We start from the raw sequence: 15444 nt of genomic DNA, 5'->3' as shown, positions 1-15444 counted from the left end.
CGGTATGAAAGGGGTATGCTGTCAAAGCAGAAGAAGTATGCTGACATCCTGCCTAGTATTACCTTCTGTAAACAGTGGCTTATGTACAGGTAGAGCAGTTCACTAGGAATTTACATTCAGGGTTGACTACCTTGGACAGCCCTAGAAGTCAGAGCTCTCTGCTGCTCTGGAAGGGAGCCATGTCCTAGAACTGATATATCCCCTCGCACTGTACTTGCATAACTATAGAGTTGAAAACTGAGCCTTCCACCAGTCCTGAGTATGCACTAACTAGGACACAGATGCACACATCTAACTACATCAGTGTCAGCACTACAGGTAAGCTAGGCTGTACTTTGATCAAAGACAACTTTTGCTGGTGTCTGCTGCTGAAAGTGTTGGTGCAAAGGGCACCCACGGGTGGTGGGAGCTATAAGGGCCCTGCCCAATAGCTCTGTGAAGCAGCTGGTATACTGTGAAGCAGACAATTGTGTTTCAGGAAAGCCTGTGCTCTTTTCATTGCAGACTGAATGCCCACTGGCCTCCAGCAATTGCTTTTTTAGAGTCTACTGCTGTCTAACGTAAAAGGTTATTGATATTAAATGTTTGAGGGAGTGCTGAGGAAAAAGATGTGATTGTATTAGTAGTAAAGGGGAAGGGAATGTGCTCCCTTAGAAGCAGAAGAAAAATATCATCTCTTTCTCCATGGTAGAGCAGGGAGAAGGACAGTCTGTTCTTATGACCACACTTAATGCTACTTCTCCCAACACAGAGACAAATGTTCCTTTCTGTCGTCAGAACTTCAACAACACCCATCAGTTCATGAGGACAGATTGGGTCTTGCTGTACTCTGCACAGAGTCATGTGGAAGAGAAAAACTTAGCACAGAGGGAAAATAGTGTCATCTGCAGTCTGGTAAATGCTACTACATTGCTTACACAAGCTATATGGTTAAGTCATTAAAACAAACAAAAAGTGTAAGATTTAAAGATGCCCTTTTATTTATTTGTTCTGTTTCCTGAAAGCTACTAAACTTTCTCTGGTACTCTAACTCCAGAAGCTAGTTACACTTGTACTCTGTAACTCCAGGGTAGGAGCTAGTAAATAACAGAGTATGTTAGCAGTGCTGTTGTCATATCTATAGTTTCTGATCTTTGTTGATTAGTGATACATCAGTTTGAGTTGATATTAGTCCTGAAATAAAATTTCAGTGGAAGTGGTATCTTTAAGACTACTCAGTGCTTACCATCACGATACAGGTCACATCTTGCCATGGGCCAGAACAAATTAAAAATTGAAAAAGGGAGATATTATTTTGTGTTTATGTTGCTTTCCAGCATGTACCAGGCTGTGCTGAAAGGTGCTGAAGTCAATCTCTGAGGCAGAATTTCCCTATATCCACTCATCACGCAAAGGAAGGAGAGACACAAACAATGTTAGTTGGCTTTTATTTTAGTCTGAACTAAAATATTCTTTAAAAAAGAAACCAAACACCAAATCATGGACGGAATAATTTTTCACAGTCATAATCTGACTTGCAGTATCACAACAGGAAGAGTAATAGCCCAGATAAATGGTGAAAAGTTTTGCACCTTTATGAATTGGGGGGTGGGGAAAGAGGTAACAATTCCTATGCTTCCAATCCAGTCAGAAGGAGTATAACTAAATGCATGGCCTGCATTTAGACACTGCAGCATGGCTTTACTAGACTCCTAGCCTATGGGGCTTGCTTCCAGCATTTCCTAAGTGCTTATTCTCAAATGGGACCAAATCCCTTAGTATCAGGATACTATGCTCTGGTTGGCACTAAAAGATAAATTAAGTAAGAGCTTAGCAGAGCTCACATAGCTCTGTGACCTCGCTTATACTCAGTGGATGGTACTGGGGAGGTAAGGACGGTTCTGATTCCTAAGGTCTGTTGGACAGTAAGTCACCACTGGTTTGACCAGAGCTGTGATGCAGACTGGCTTTCAGTCTGAGAGGAAGAGAGAAAAGAAACACATCATAAAGTCATGGAGAGAAGCCTCAGGTCTGCTCTCAATGACATTAGGAATCCAGACCCACATTGAGCTTCAATATCACATTCAGCTGCTTAACAAAAGTAAGGCCTAGCTTAGCAGCTCAAGGAGTTTAAGAAAACATGGTCTTTTAAACATTTAAAAAAGTGTACATGTTCATTTTTGTCTAGTATTTGAAATGCTACACAACAGAGTGTGATACAGTACCACTTACATGCTGGTGTAAGTGGGAGACACTTTGTTAGTGGAGCTTGAAAAGAACCTGTGCCTTAAAGTTTGGGCAGAGAGGCCAGCTTCCCCTTCAAGTTTTCTGCAAGCTTGTCCATGAACTCAAAGGTGTTCAAGTAGTCAGAGCGTGTGACACTGAGGGGAGGAAACAAAATAAGACAGATTAGTTGTAAAGTTGCTCCGAGTAGGGGAAGACTGTTCAAAGAACTCTAGGTCTTGCCTAAATCAGGCATCTCCTACTCATCACGCTCACGTTTTTTGCCAAAAGGCTTCAGAGAAAAAGGTAGCCAGGTGGTATTTTGCAGTGAAGTAGGTCTCTGTCCTAATAAATGGACAGTGCAGAATCTGGCCAATGTAGCCAGCCTGTCAAAAGACAAATCTTTGCAGTTCCTGCTTTATTTTTTTCCTCCAGTGCATTTGGTACAATAGCAGGGACAGAGCAACCTAGACTGAGCTACCTGGGGCAGGGAGTGTCTCATATTCTGTTTGTACAGCACTGGATACACATCGGCCCTGTTCTGTAACAAGACTCCAGCAATTCTTCACCACACTAAAATAATTTCCCAGCAAATGCTGTTCAGAAATACCAAGTAAAAAAAAGCCTCCTCCAAGCACAGCTGCTTACGTCATAGACTTACTTAGGTAGGCCTTTGATACAAGCAGCAAGGTCCTTTGTCATGAAGCCAGATTCAATGGTCTCAATGCAGACTTCTTCCAGGGCAACTGCAAAGTTCTTGAGGCTAGTGTTGTTGTCCAGCTTAGCTCTGTGAGCTAGTCCTCTTGTCCATGCAAAGATGGAGGCTGAGAGAGAACACTAGATTAACTCTGTCCTTCTAGAACTCCCTGGACATTGTTCTAAACTTCATGTGGAATAGTAATTATTTTTTTTTAATAAAAGTGAAAACAGACAGAAGAAAAGATAGAAAAATCTGGTACAGGAAAGAGAACGCTTATCATCATCTACACACCCTGCATTTTGTGCAACTTTAAAGAAAAGTAAACCCTAGAAACTACTCACTGCCTCCAGCAATCTCTTTGTGCCTGCCATTTTATCTTATTTTGTTCCTGCCCAAGTTAGAAAGAGTAACCAGTGGTCTGACTCAGTGGTTACATAGTAAATTGTCCTCATGATAGGAGGGCGCAGTCTTCCTCCTGGCAGTACATTGCACTCTGGTCCCTGCGCAACTGTAGAGGATTCTTTCCCTCACGTCCCATTCTAGGTGCACTTAGGCTTTAAGTATATACATAGTTTGGAGGGTGGCTGGGGTCTTTTGGAGCATCAGAAGGGGAGTAAAATAAACAGCCAAGCTAAGCCTTAAGGCCATCGTGGCTACAAACCCATTGCTTGCTGAAGTGAGAGAGCATGTCTCAAAGGACAGGATAGGTTAGGTCTAGATTATTGCTCACACTCCATCTCTGCTGGGTTTTGCTCCAGGCTGCATCTGTCTCCATGGAAGAAAAATGCATTATGAACTACCAGTTTCACCACTCAGTGGTGCAATTGTCTGCAGAAAGGATGCAGATGTTCTTACTCCAAACCTGTATAGAGATTACTGAAGGGCAGTGAAAAGCAGCTCACCAATGGGATTAGTGGAAGTTTCTTGGCCTTTCTGGTGCATGCGGTAGTGACGAGTAACTGTGCCGTGAGCGGCTTCTGCTTCAACAGTCTTGCCATCAGGGCAGATCAGCACACTGGTCATCATCCCCAGAGAGCCATAGCCTACAGAACACAGTTTTAGTGTATTTAGTTTTGAGAGTTCAGTCTTTCCTTTAGACAGCCCATTTAAATTCTCCTTAATCCCTCCATCCTACAATCCCCCTACACCCCTGACATAGGCAGTCCTGAAGAACAGTGCTGCTGCAACTAACTGGCTAGTCCTAACATGTCAAAATAACAGCTTGTCTGAACAGGAAGTGCTGCTGAAACATGAGATATAGATATGCAGACATTCTACACCATTTAAAGAAAATTAATATTCTCACCTAACTTGCTGGACAGATTTTTACTGAAAAGGTGCAGTATGAGAACAAAGAATCCTAAATAAGCAACTGGCAGCCCAACACAGCCATCATACTGTCCTGGTTTTGGCAGGGATGGAGTTAATTTTTCCTCTTAGTAGCTGGTATGTTTTGGATTTCGTGTGTGAAGAAACACGAAACTTCCCCACAGGATGATAGGACACAAACCTACTTCATATCACGAGCATCTGCTCTCCTGAAAGGAACCATAAGCTGACAAAACTGGACATTCACATCGCTTCTAACCCTGTAAGCTTCTAAGATCTGTGTCTTCGAAAGCTTCTTTGTTCAGTAGTCCACACACATCCTTTTTCTGTGGGAGGCAGTTTACTGGCATTACTTCAGAAATAGCATTTTACATAAAGCCACATGTTTTGCCCTGTGGGCTTCTGCATCCGTATTTGTTTTGGCACCAGGCAGCATGGTTATATAGGATTTTGATCAAGCACTACAAGTCTGTAAAGTTAAACATATCAGTCTCTCTCTTTACACCTGACAGGTAGGTTTAGGTCCTGAAGGTTTTCTTACTTACTGTAAGAGGACTTGCCAGTTTCCTTACCACCAGTCAGCTTAACTCAAGCTGTCAGTGACAGAATTCCAGCTATCTGGATACCTTCCATTAGAATGGAAAGCCTATCAGTTATGTTGATAGGAACTGCCATCTGGTAAAGAAGTGCAGCTACACAGTCTGCATTCAATGGATTTTCTTGTAAAAGTGAAATCAGAAATTCTTTGCCTGCCTGATATCTCCATGACTGGTCACAGGTTTGAAATATAAGTCCTGAGACCCAACACCACCTCCTGGGCCTTTACATAAGATATGACACACGGTCACAAAAGACTGCTACTGAGCCTACTTCAGTGTATCACAGGAAACATGTCATACCTTGCGCAACAGAGTCAGACTGCACATCCCCATCATAGTTCTTGCAGGCCCAGACAAAGCCTCCTTCAGATTTCAGGGCCTGAGCAACCATGTCATCAATAAGCCTATGCTCATACCAGATCTTTTTGGCTTCAAACTGGGACTTGTATTCTCTGGAAAACAAAAATCAGAATATCTTGACATATAGGTAAAAATAGAGATTGCACAATTTGTGCAAATAATTGTACATAGTGACGTGCATAGAGATAAGAGAAAAAAAAAAAAAAGACTTAAAAGAAATTTGCATCTCCTTTACTCTTTTTTTTCCTCACTTGCTTTGCTAGAGGAAAGTCTGCTTCAGAATCACAGAGGAGCCCATAGAGAATCTGAATCTATTAGGAGAGATAAGCACTACAGCCACATTTAGTAGAACTTTAAACATTGAGTACTGTGTCCCTCGGGACAAGGGAGACTGTGACAGGGAAGGCTCACAGCCCCTCCACCCCTGCTGAGTGTCTGAAAATACCGAATTAACAATAGCAGCTCACTAGGCTGGAGAGGATGTTCCTGCTGCAGACTTACGCACTGCAGTAGGAAAGTATGCAACTATCCTAGTTACCTGTCATAGATTTCTTGGAAGATGTCTTTAAAGCGGCCATCGTATCTCTTCAGGATGGTGTTCTTGGTGCTCATGTAGAGGGGCCAGCCTTTAGACAGTGCCATTTGGAAGGAACTGTGGGCAAAATCCTTAATAGACTGGTCAAGATTATACATTCCCATGGCTACACCACCACAGCCTGTTAGTGGAGGAAGAACAGATAGGAATCAACTAGATTTAGTTTTGGTTAAGGATTTGACAGTCTCCCCATAGCAGACTGTCAGGCAGGTGTTATCCCCAGGTGTCTTGATACAGTTTTCAATTTAGGGCTGGTTCTTTCACTTTGCACTATCATCTCAAAGCTCCAGCAGTCCTGAGATGCATGGATAGGAAGGTGGTTTTGTTTTACAGCTAAGTACATCTTACTACTGTGATCTAATACCCCTAGGAAGTTTATTCCTAATCCAGCCTAAGCAGCAAAACTGTGACAGGAGTGAGCATGCTTGAACTCTTACTAGCCAGATAAATAATATGTTTTTCTAACAAAGCAACAGACAACAGTTTGGAGCAAGAGTCTCAGTCAAAGCTAGAAATGGGTTTGCTCCCATCTTAAGTGCCTTGTACCTTCAGGCCTTGGCTGCACTGCAGAACAAATGCCAGCAGTCAGAAGCTGCTTTGCCTAGCTCAGGTAAATGAGTCCTTACATGCATTCCCGCATCTTCTCAGTGTATGTGTTTAGCCTACCCTGCAGCTTTGTTTCACCTGCTCAGGCTCACTTCCAGCAAGTTGTGGGAAGAATATGCCAATCATCTGGGTGCAAGGGAAAGTCTTGAGAAGGCTCTGAGGAACTATCAACACTCACATGACTTAGAGTGTATAATGCAGACATGTTAGCAGCCTGAATGGAAGTGCCTTAAAACTTACAGCCCAGCTCACCTGGGGGAAAGAAACACGAAGATCACAGGAGAGGGTGATTGTAGGTGGGGCTTCATGAAAAAGCTTTGTCATCTTTAGAGCTCTTTGTGTTTCTAGCAAAAAAATAGATACCGTGTACTTAATTTTAAGCACCTCACTATCACCTCTGTAGTTTGTTGTATAGTGCCTTTATTAGGGACCTTTGCTCTGCAAACACCTCAGATTTTTTTTCTTTTTTTTTTAATTTTTGAAAATACCCTTTCCTTATATCCATTTGTCCCTACCTCCACACGGTTGTTACTACATGGACATGCATGCAGAATGAGGAGGGGAAGCCAGAAGAGGTTTATCTGCTTGCCAAGATAGCAAGGTCATTTAAAGTTTATACTGGCAGGGAATTAAATTCCTGTTGTTACCAGTGAAAATACACATTGTCCCCCTGCCTCCCTTAGTGAGTCAAGGACAAAACAGGGTCTGATCAGCTACAGAGACTGTGTCCTCTGGAGCCATGATTTCATAGTTGCTGGATGACAACTATTAAGTTTTATTCAAATACTTATTTGCATACAGGTAAAAAAAACCAAAAACAAACAAACAAACAAAAAAACCAAAACAAAACCAACCTTGTTGCAACCATACAATCCTATTGCCTACCAAAATCTCTTGATTCAGGATCAAGGTTGGACATATTAGTATAGCAATAGGATAAGCTTCTCTTATGCATTGTGGAGATATGCTGGCACAATAGTTATCTGTGGGAAAGCAAGTTCCCCCACAGCAACAGCAGTAATCTGCCATCTTTGCACTTCCTCACTTTCTGCTCACTGATGCAACACATCAGAATGAGACTGGCAGCTGGAACTGCCAGACATCTCCAGCACAGGCTCACCAGTCACCTATCAAATGAAAACAGATTAGGACTGGTAGTGAAGTAGGTGAACTCCAGACGAAAGGCTGTGCAACAAGAGATAGTAGAGATTTAGGCTTCTGTGAGCAAGAATGACAGAGAAATCAAGTATTACAAAAGAGAGTCATATGCCAGTCTTGGTGCTTGTTTGCCAAGCCAACTGCATACAAACGAGGACTTTGTGGTTCACATGGATGTATTTGGTCTTTGTAGCTAGTAACAAAACATTGCACATTCACATACATAGGTCACCATAAGGCTTTAAATCCTAAACCTGTTGATCACTAATAGGCAAGAGAGAGGACTTGTGTGATATTTTCCTGAATCCTGCCCCTAGAGAAATACTCCGAGTTCTAGCAATGTGTGTGTAATTGTCTTCATGCAAAACTCAGCAATATCAGGGCTCCTCCTCCTGAGCCTAGCAATGTCTATGATCAGCACAGCAATATTGCTAGGAGGGAGACCAATACTTTTCAGACCACATCTGTTAAAACAGTTAGAGCCTACACAGTCAGGAGCATCCTTGTGAAATCTCCTTTCCACCTTGGAGAGCAAGTTCCCATTTCTATTGCTTAATAAAGAAGGGTACAAACTGCAAAGGTATATACATGTACTAAAATCAGAAAGAATTATACCCAAATTGTTCTCAAATATATTTCTCCTTAAGTCAAGCCCTGTTCAGATAGCAGGTTTCCCTCTGATCAGAGGGGAAAAAACCATACATACCACTACCAGAATCCTCATACAAGGAGCACAACAGCTGGCCAGTCTAGTATAATTGTGTGTTTAATATGCTTCTTTGATCTCAGGAAGATTTCAAGTAACTTTCAGTACTTCCCAGATAAATTAAGAGGGCCCAGACCTTTTCCACTACTCTACCTCAAAGTCATATTTTACCATCAAACAGATCTGATTGATACGTCAAGGTAGAATCAGTTTCAATCACATCTTAGAGATAATACCTACTTTCAAAGTTATGGACCAGATATGTGACAGGTTTGCCTCCATTTTCTGGAGTGTAGGTCATCTCTACTTTTCCAGGCCCAGGTACCACAAAATCAGTTGCTCTGTACTGTTAAAAAAAAGAAAAAAATTGCCATGATGATCTTTATCAGGAGAACTAAACCATAAAAGACAACCTGCATTTTGGAGGGCAGGGTATAGAAATGCATTAACAGTTGTACCAAAAAAACCCATTAAATAGGGTCCGTTTACTCAGCCATGTGATCATTGGATTATTTTACTAGATATTACAAAGACAAGTAGTCAAGAGTCCGCCTGTTTCAGAAGAGATTTTCCTCTCTAAGGAAAAAAGCTTAAAGATTTTGGGCCCCATCAATTGGCAGAGTATGTATTTTTGCACATGCACCAAAATTTTAAAGTACAAAGTACTTGTTGCAAAGTACTGTTGTGCGATCTGTGAGTAGAAAGGTCCTTCTCCCTGCATAAAAAAAAAGCCACTTATATCACAGCTACTGATCTCATGAATAAGGGGGAAATCACACAGCACTTTAACAAACACCATTATTTCTGTCCATCATACGACATTTGAAAGGCCAATCCGTAGTAAGTGTTCTTTGAATTCTGTAAATGGGTACACATTTTGCTTCTCTGAGCTACACAGACTCAAAAGAAGAGCCAATATGTACTTTAAACTTTTAAATGGTGTCTCATCTTCCCAACTGTTCTGAACAGTACTGTTTAAGGCTACCTTTCCTTGAAATTCATCACCCTTTTATGTAGTTGCTCTCCTATTGAGGAAATCAGTTCCCTGAGCTATTCTGAAGTTACAGAAGTGCATTGCTCATATGTCCTTTACATGTTATTGTATTATTCCTTTCACTTTAATCTCATACTTTGGCAGGGTTTCAATCCTCCCCCTTAATCCACTGTTTCCTATTATTATTTTGACCTTCTCAATTATTCAGTACCATTAAGGAGGTTGAACCCCATTCTTTTCTAGTGTTAGGGCTATGCAATTATTTTTCTCTTGGAAATTTATTATTTTACTTTCCCATCCCAGCTAATCTTATGACTTGCCCTCAGTTTATGGGTTTAATCCATCTATTTAAACACTTGGCTCTTCTTGAAGACTTTTGTCATGTTTGACTGCTTCACGGCATATCACTACCCATAGAGAACAGTATGGTTAATTCTTGTCCTCTGGGCTGCCCAAAGGCCACTACACTGGGTGCCATGCCAGGGCTTTTCACGGCCTTGTACAACCTCTGCCAGGAGAGCTCTGATAAAGGATGTTTCCCTACTTCAGTAGCACAGCCTGATGTACCCAGTATGAACACCAACTCTGCAGGAGTGCTGTGCAAGTAAGTTTAAGAAGCAGATCACAGTTTAAAAAACAAACAAACAAAACCAAAAAAAACAAACCACAACCACCATGCACAGAAGGCAACTTTGCCCACTTCTAAAAAAAGTCACTCACTCAGGTCCACTTTTGCTGTGAGCAACATTTTCCACCAAAAAGTCCTTCTGAGAAGCAAGATGGACATTGTAAAGGATATTTTCTAAAGACATTGTTCTGTAGGGAGAAGGGTTCTACAGAGGTGAAGAAGAATAACTTACAGGAGTTATAACCTATGTTTAGGTACAGACCTATCTAATTCAAGCACAGACCCCTGAATGTTGTTTATACAGCTACACTGGCTAAAGAAGAGAGGCATGAACCAGGCTCTCCCACACTTCACCAGGTGTTGCACAAACAAAATGCTAGCAAGTACCCACTCCCAGGTGGAGTACAAGGGATAAAGCAGCAGCACAGACCAGTCAGGACTAAGCCTGTTCAGATAAAAAGAGGGGTAAGCACTGAAGCAACTCACTTGGTCCCCATAAGCATGACGGCCAATGACAATAGGTTTCACCCATCCAGACACTAGCCGGGGAATGTTCTTGCAGATAATAGCCTCCCTGAAGACCGTGCCACCTAGGATGTTTCTAATTGTCCCATTGGGAGACTTCCACATCTGCTTCAACTTGAACTCCTCCACTCTTTTCTCATCAGGAGTGATGGTTGCACACTTTATGCCAACATTGTATTTCTTGATGGCTTCAGCAGCTTCCACAGTTACTTTATCATTTGTAGCATCACGATGCTCAATGCCCAAGTCATAGCTGTAACAAACGTATACAGTTAGTCAGAACGGCCCAGGGCATTTGTTTGTGTCCAATAGGAAAGAAACCAGATCCCATCTGTGCCTGTGAGTATAGTTCCAGCACTCTGCAATAACTGAAATTATCCCTCTTCAGGTGCAAATGCTACTAGAGTGGGAGAAAACAGGCTCATACACTGATATTTCTGCTGCTGGTAGGACATTGGAGAAAGGATAGCTTCAGTTTACAGCTCAGGCTCTCTGCCAGCATGGGACACAGCCAGTATCTCCTCTGTCTTTCCTTCTGAGTTTTCTGATAATGGAAGCTTTCTGTCTGGGATTCTTATGGTCTGGAGCAGCACAATCCCCAGATGAATATGGGCCTCTTGTGGCCCATATTCAAACCTCTTGTGCTGAGGGTTCTGGCTTCATTCATATACTGAGCATATGAGGCTATATGAGGCTTCAAATCAAAAACTGCTTTGACAATGGACCCACAATCCTATTCTGGCAGCAAAACTACCAGTACTCCCTAAAATAGTCAGAGGGAGCAAGTTTCCCGCACTCACTTTTAATAGCTTTTGGAGAACAACGGGTGCCCAGCGTGGGACAGCCCTGAAACATAGCCAGCTGACATGAATCTAGCCATTGTACTGCCTCAGCCAGGGGTCCACTTTCCCTCTTCCCACCCCTCCTTGAAAAGGGATGTACTCCAGACTGTGTGTGTGTATTATGCTGCTGGGTTCCTGTTTGCTTAGTTCTCAAAACCAGCAAGCAGAAAGCATGATGTAGGTGGCATACAAATGACTCCAGGAGCAGGGGAAGAGGTCAGACTCATGGGTTTAATAGTGGCAGATACGATTGAAGGCCTCTGTCCACATAGCTAGGAGCAATAGAGCTGGATACTTCTCTATTAATTACAGCTCAGTGGCTAGAAAGGGAAGATATTATTTGTTCTCCTTGACCAGATGCTGTAGATAACACGTCCCTTTTGCCATACCAGCTGCTAGTATTTGTTTTTTTTACAGAAGGGAGTGTAGGAGCACAGCCTAGGCTCAGGGAATAATTGCAACAGTTAGCTCACACTGCCAGCAGCAGAGTTCAAGCTTACACACATCAGGCCACAGTTTGTGCCCCACAACCACCCTTTTGCCCTCTGGGTAGATCTTCAGAGGCGGCAAGAAGCCATAAACCTGCTCAAAGTCCACAAATACTAGGCTTCAAGTCAGGGAGTAGCTGAAACACCCCATGTTTTTAATTGTTTAGGCAGCAGGAGGCCGTGCAGACTGCCCAGGTGTTGGAAAGCCAAGATGGAGGAGAAAAAAAACCACAGACCATGTCTGTGAGAGACCTTCTTAGAGGCACAGTACAGAAAAAAAAAAGCTAACTCACAATTAAGCATTCACTGTTTACTGCTGTGAGGAATCCTAGAGGGCCTGCCAACAGACTTTGACAAAATACCTTCACCAAGAGCCCATGTTTTACAGAGTACTTAGCGAGGTTGGCCCTTAGGTAAGTCAACCAGGAGAGTCTGCTGAGAACTTTACCAGTACAAAAAGGGCTAGTTAGCCTCTCTGCACTAGTGGAGGAGGAGGTATAAGGCTCTCAGTGCTAAGTGAAACAGGATCAATGCCAAATGACACGTGCAAATTGCAGTACAAAGTGGCTGTGTGTCATAAAGAGCCATTACCTGTGCAAATCCAGATCTACGTAAGGAAAAATCAGCTTTTCTTTAATCAGTTCCCAGATGACTCGTGTCATTTCATCTCCTTGCATCTCCACAACGGAGCCTCCATGGATTTTTTTAGACATCTTGAGCTGCAATAGACATAAAAACCCAACTTAAGTTAAAAACTGTCAACACACATCACCAATACATGTATCCTGCATTTTTACAACACAACTAGAAGAGAGGTACTAACATAGCATACAGGATCTCTCAAAAATCTTGAAAAGAACCACAGTTTATCCTGAGTTTTATGCTAGCCGGTATTTTTCTTAAAGCACCAGCTCCTACAGAGATCTAGTCAAGGATAAAAATAAAGGTTAATATCTGAGATTTAAGGGTGTGTATTCTAAGGGCATGAGGTTTAATTATGGTTGTACAAAAGAATTTGAAAGCATGACCAAACTCTTCCCCTAAATTCCACAGAAATAGGTGAGGGCTGTTTATTCTTAGATTTTATGAGTTCTAGTCCAGTTGCCTGTTTCTCCCTCTTTTTTTTTTTTTAAAAAAATAGGGGTTAATGGACATTGTTTTAATGACAGCTCATATTGCTGGCACTATCAAGATTAATATATTGTCTGCTTCTTTATTAGCTTCCTTCCCCAGGAAGGAAGGAAACAGGTACGGAAATCCAAGGGCCACATCAAAAATACTTTCTCCTGGCAAGCTTTATTTCTGCTGTTAAAATAAATATTGGACAGATTTGTTTTCTATCTGGAACACAGGTTTCCCCAAGATATTTGTTCACAAAGCCTCAGAAAATAAACCTGAACTCTGCCCTTGTATGTGCACTTTGTTCCTTGACACAACCCAACCCCACAAGCCACTGCACTGGTCTAACTCAGTGCCCTGGCTTCAAACAGCCACAGTTTCTCAGTTCTCAGCTCTGATTATGCAAGAGTATGACTTGGCAAGTTCCTCCTCTCAAGACAGTCCTGTTCTTGTGTGGAGCTGTTAGGACACAACAGTGAGATAGTGCCTGAGGTTGCAGTTTCACAGATACTGAGGTTCATTAACAGCTTTATCCAGAATGAGAGGTCCTACTGAACACAGAGTCTATTCATCTAGATGAAGTTATTCAGAGGTGTGAGGTTTGCAGTGCAAGTGCCCTAGGTTATAAGCACATGTGGAGACTGCTGCCCAGTTCAGTGGGTTTTTTAAAAATTAAATTTGTGCTGTATTTCCAAAATCCAATCCATTAAATATTTTTAGTCTGGAAAGAGAATAGACTTTCTAAGCTATGTTCTAGCTACTGCATCAACCTTTTAAAGAGCAAAAATTTTTAGAAAAAGTAAAATGAGGTTGTGAGTTACTGAGACTATTTACTATGAGCACATAAACTTGAAAAATTAACTAGTCTGAGGCACTCCTATCCCAAAGATAATATCTTTACTTATGTCAGGCCTTTCTAGTCCTCATGGAAAACTAACTTAACATGAACACCCTCTGTCTGAAGTCAGTTTATTTACACAAATATTTTGGGCCTAATTTTCAATTCTGACTATCTGAAGTACTATATTACATTCCCATGGCCTAGGCACAGGATTACTATTCAGAAGACTTCAGTTTTGCTTTTGGCACTTACACAATCTGATTCATTTAAGTTGAAGTACACAGACATCCACCCACCATTGCTTGTTTTGTGGTTTGGTCCCTACTTAAATAAGGCAAATCAGATGATGTCAGTCATAAGAACAGGTTTTGCAAAGCTGGCTTCAGACCTATACAGTGCTGCTGTCACAAGAGGAATACATGAGATGCACCTTCACTGAAATACATATCCACTGGTATGTGGAAACAGCAGCTTCTTAAACAACTCTGACAGCATCTGTACTTTTCCCCTCCTCAAACATGGGTGTCCCCAGTTTCTCTATGTACCTAGGTAGTAGTGCAGTAGCATCCCTCTTCTGCACACCAGTGTCAACATGCCCAGAGGTTCCTCTAGAGACCACACACTCCCTAGAGTTCAACTCTTTCTGTCACTCCTCTCCTTTGATTTTATACTCTCCAGAACTGTCAAAAGTCAGCAAGGTCTTTCTGCTGTAGGAATCCTTCTTTAAATATACTTCACCTAGGCATTTAGCCAAGGCAGCTTAGAATAAACTGCCAAATACTGCCAAAATTTCCAAATACTCCTTGGTCCTCTGTAAGGACTCATGGCCTACAGTCAATAATTAACTATTGCAAGAGCTCCTTAATTCAGATTTACAGAAGATCTCTCTAGATCAGGCACGGTCCCAGGGAGAGCAGTGCAGATCGTTGTCACTAACCGAGATGTTGCCTGCGCTTGTTCTCCAGCTGCATTGCTCTCCACCCGTGCACGTAGCCCACTCCTGAGAATGCAATGCAGGCCAGCTCTTCTGGCACAGGTAGGATTTGGTGCCGGTGCCACAAAGGAAGCTGAAATCCAGGCACTGGCACCACCCAAGCAAGGCGCTGCCGGGCTGGCCCGCACGGCAGGGGCCGGGGCCGCTGCCCCCAGCCCAAAAGGGCTGCCCCAGGATACGCGAGGGGCCCTGAGCGCAACCGGCGTTAGGTGACACAACCGGCTACTGGGAGACATCTGGATTGCCAGGGGGAAAGCGCAGCCCCAGGCCGGGAAGGCCGAGTCTGGGGGACAAGCACCCTCTCAGCACCCGAGACATATTCAGCGATAGCCGCGGCAGGAGCGGGGCCTGAGTCGGGCAGCCTACCGCAGGGCTGCCGCCCCGCCTCCAAAAAAAAGCCCTTACAACACAAAGACACCCTCCCTAGGCCCCTCGGCGCGGCGGGAGACGCCGCGCCCAGGAGGAGAAGGACAAAAGGTGCGGTGCGGTCCCAGCCCGCCCCACCCGCAAGGCCCTGGGGCGCTAAGCCCCGTTACCTACAGGAAAGGCTGCTCCGGCTCTCACGGCGATATGGGGCCCAGCTGTGCGCGGGGCCTTTTATGGGGCCGCGCCCCCACCGCCGTCCGGCCCGGCCCCGCCCGCCCCTCACGGCCCCTCCTCCCGGCTCCTCCTCCCGGCTGGCGGGGCAGTGGGCGGGCTGGTGCGGGGAGGTGCTGGTCGGCTCTGACGCGGGGGTCTGCGGCTCCTCGGCTGAGCCG

At 43.4% G+C, this 15444-nt stretch overlaps 1 protein-coding gene across 1 annotated transcript; it reads right to left on the bottom strand.

Moving 5' to 3' along the window:
- Positions 1-1410: 1410 nt before the first annotated feature.
- IDH1 (isocitrate dehydrogenase (NADP(+)) 1) lies at positions 1411-15352 on the bottom strand. The gene is made up of 9 exons (XM_086751351.1): positions 15223-15352; positions 12324-12451; positions 10364-10655; positions 8496-8601; positions 5729-5906; positions 5131-5282; positions 3805-3945; positions 2864-3026; positions 1411-2360 (listed from the first exon to the last, which is right to left on the bottom strand). Exons 2-9 carry the CDS (start codon positions 12443-12445, stop codon positions 2267-2269), a joined length of 1248 nt encoding a protein of 415 aa, XP_086607477.1. The 5' UTR covers positions 12446-12451; positions 15223-15352; the 3' UTR covers positions 1411-2266.
- Between the last annotated feature and the right edge of the window lie 92 nt (positions 15353-15444).

This window comes from Chlamydotis macqueenii, chromosome 6 (assembly GCF_036417535.1).
Source record: "Chlamydotis macqueenii isolate bChlMac1 chromosome 6, bChlMac1.mat, whole genome shotgun sequence".
Taxonomy (NCBI): domain Eukaryota; kingdom Metazoa; phylum Chordata; class Aves; order Otidiformes; family Otididae; genus Chlamydotis; species Chlamydotis macqueenii.
Note: the sequence above shows the minus strand (reverse complement) of the source record. Positions and strands in the feature narration are given on the sequence as shown.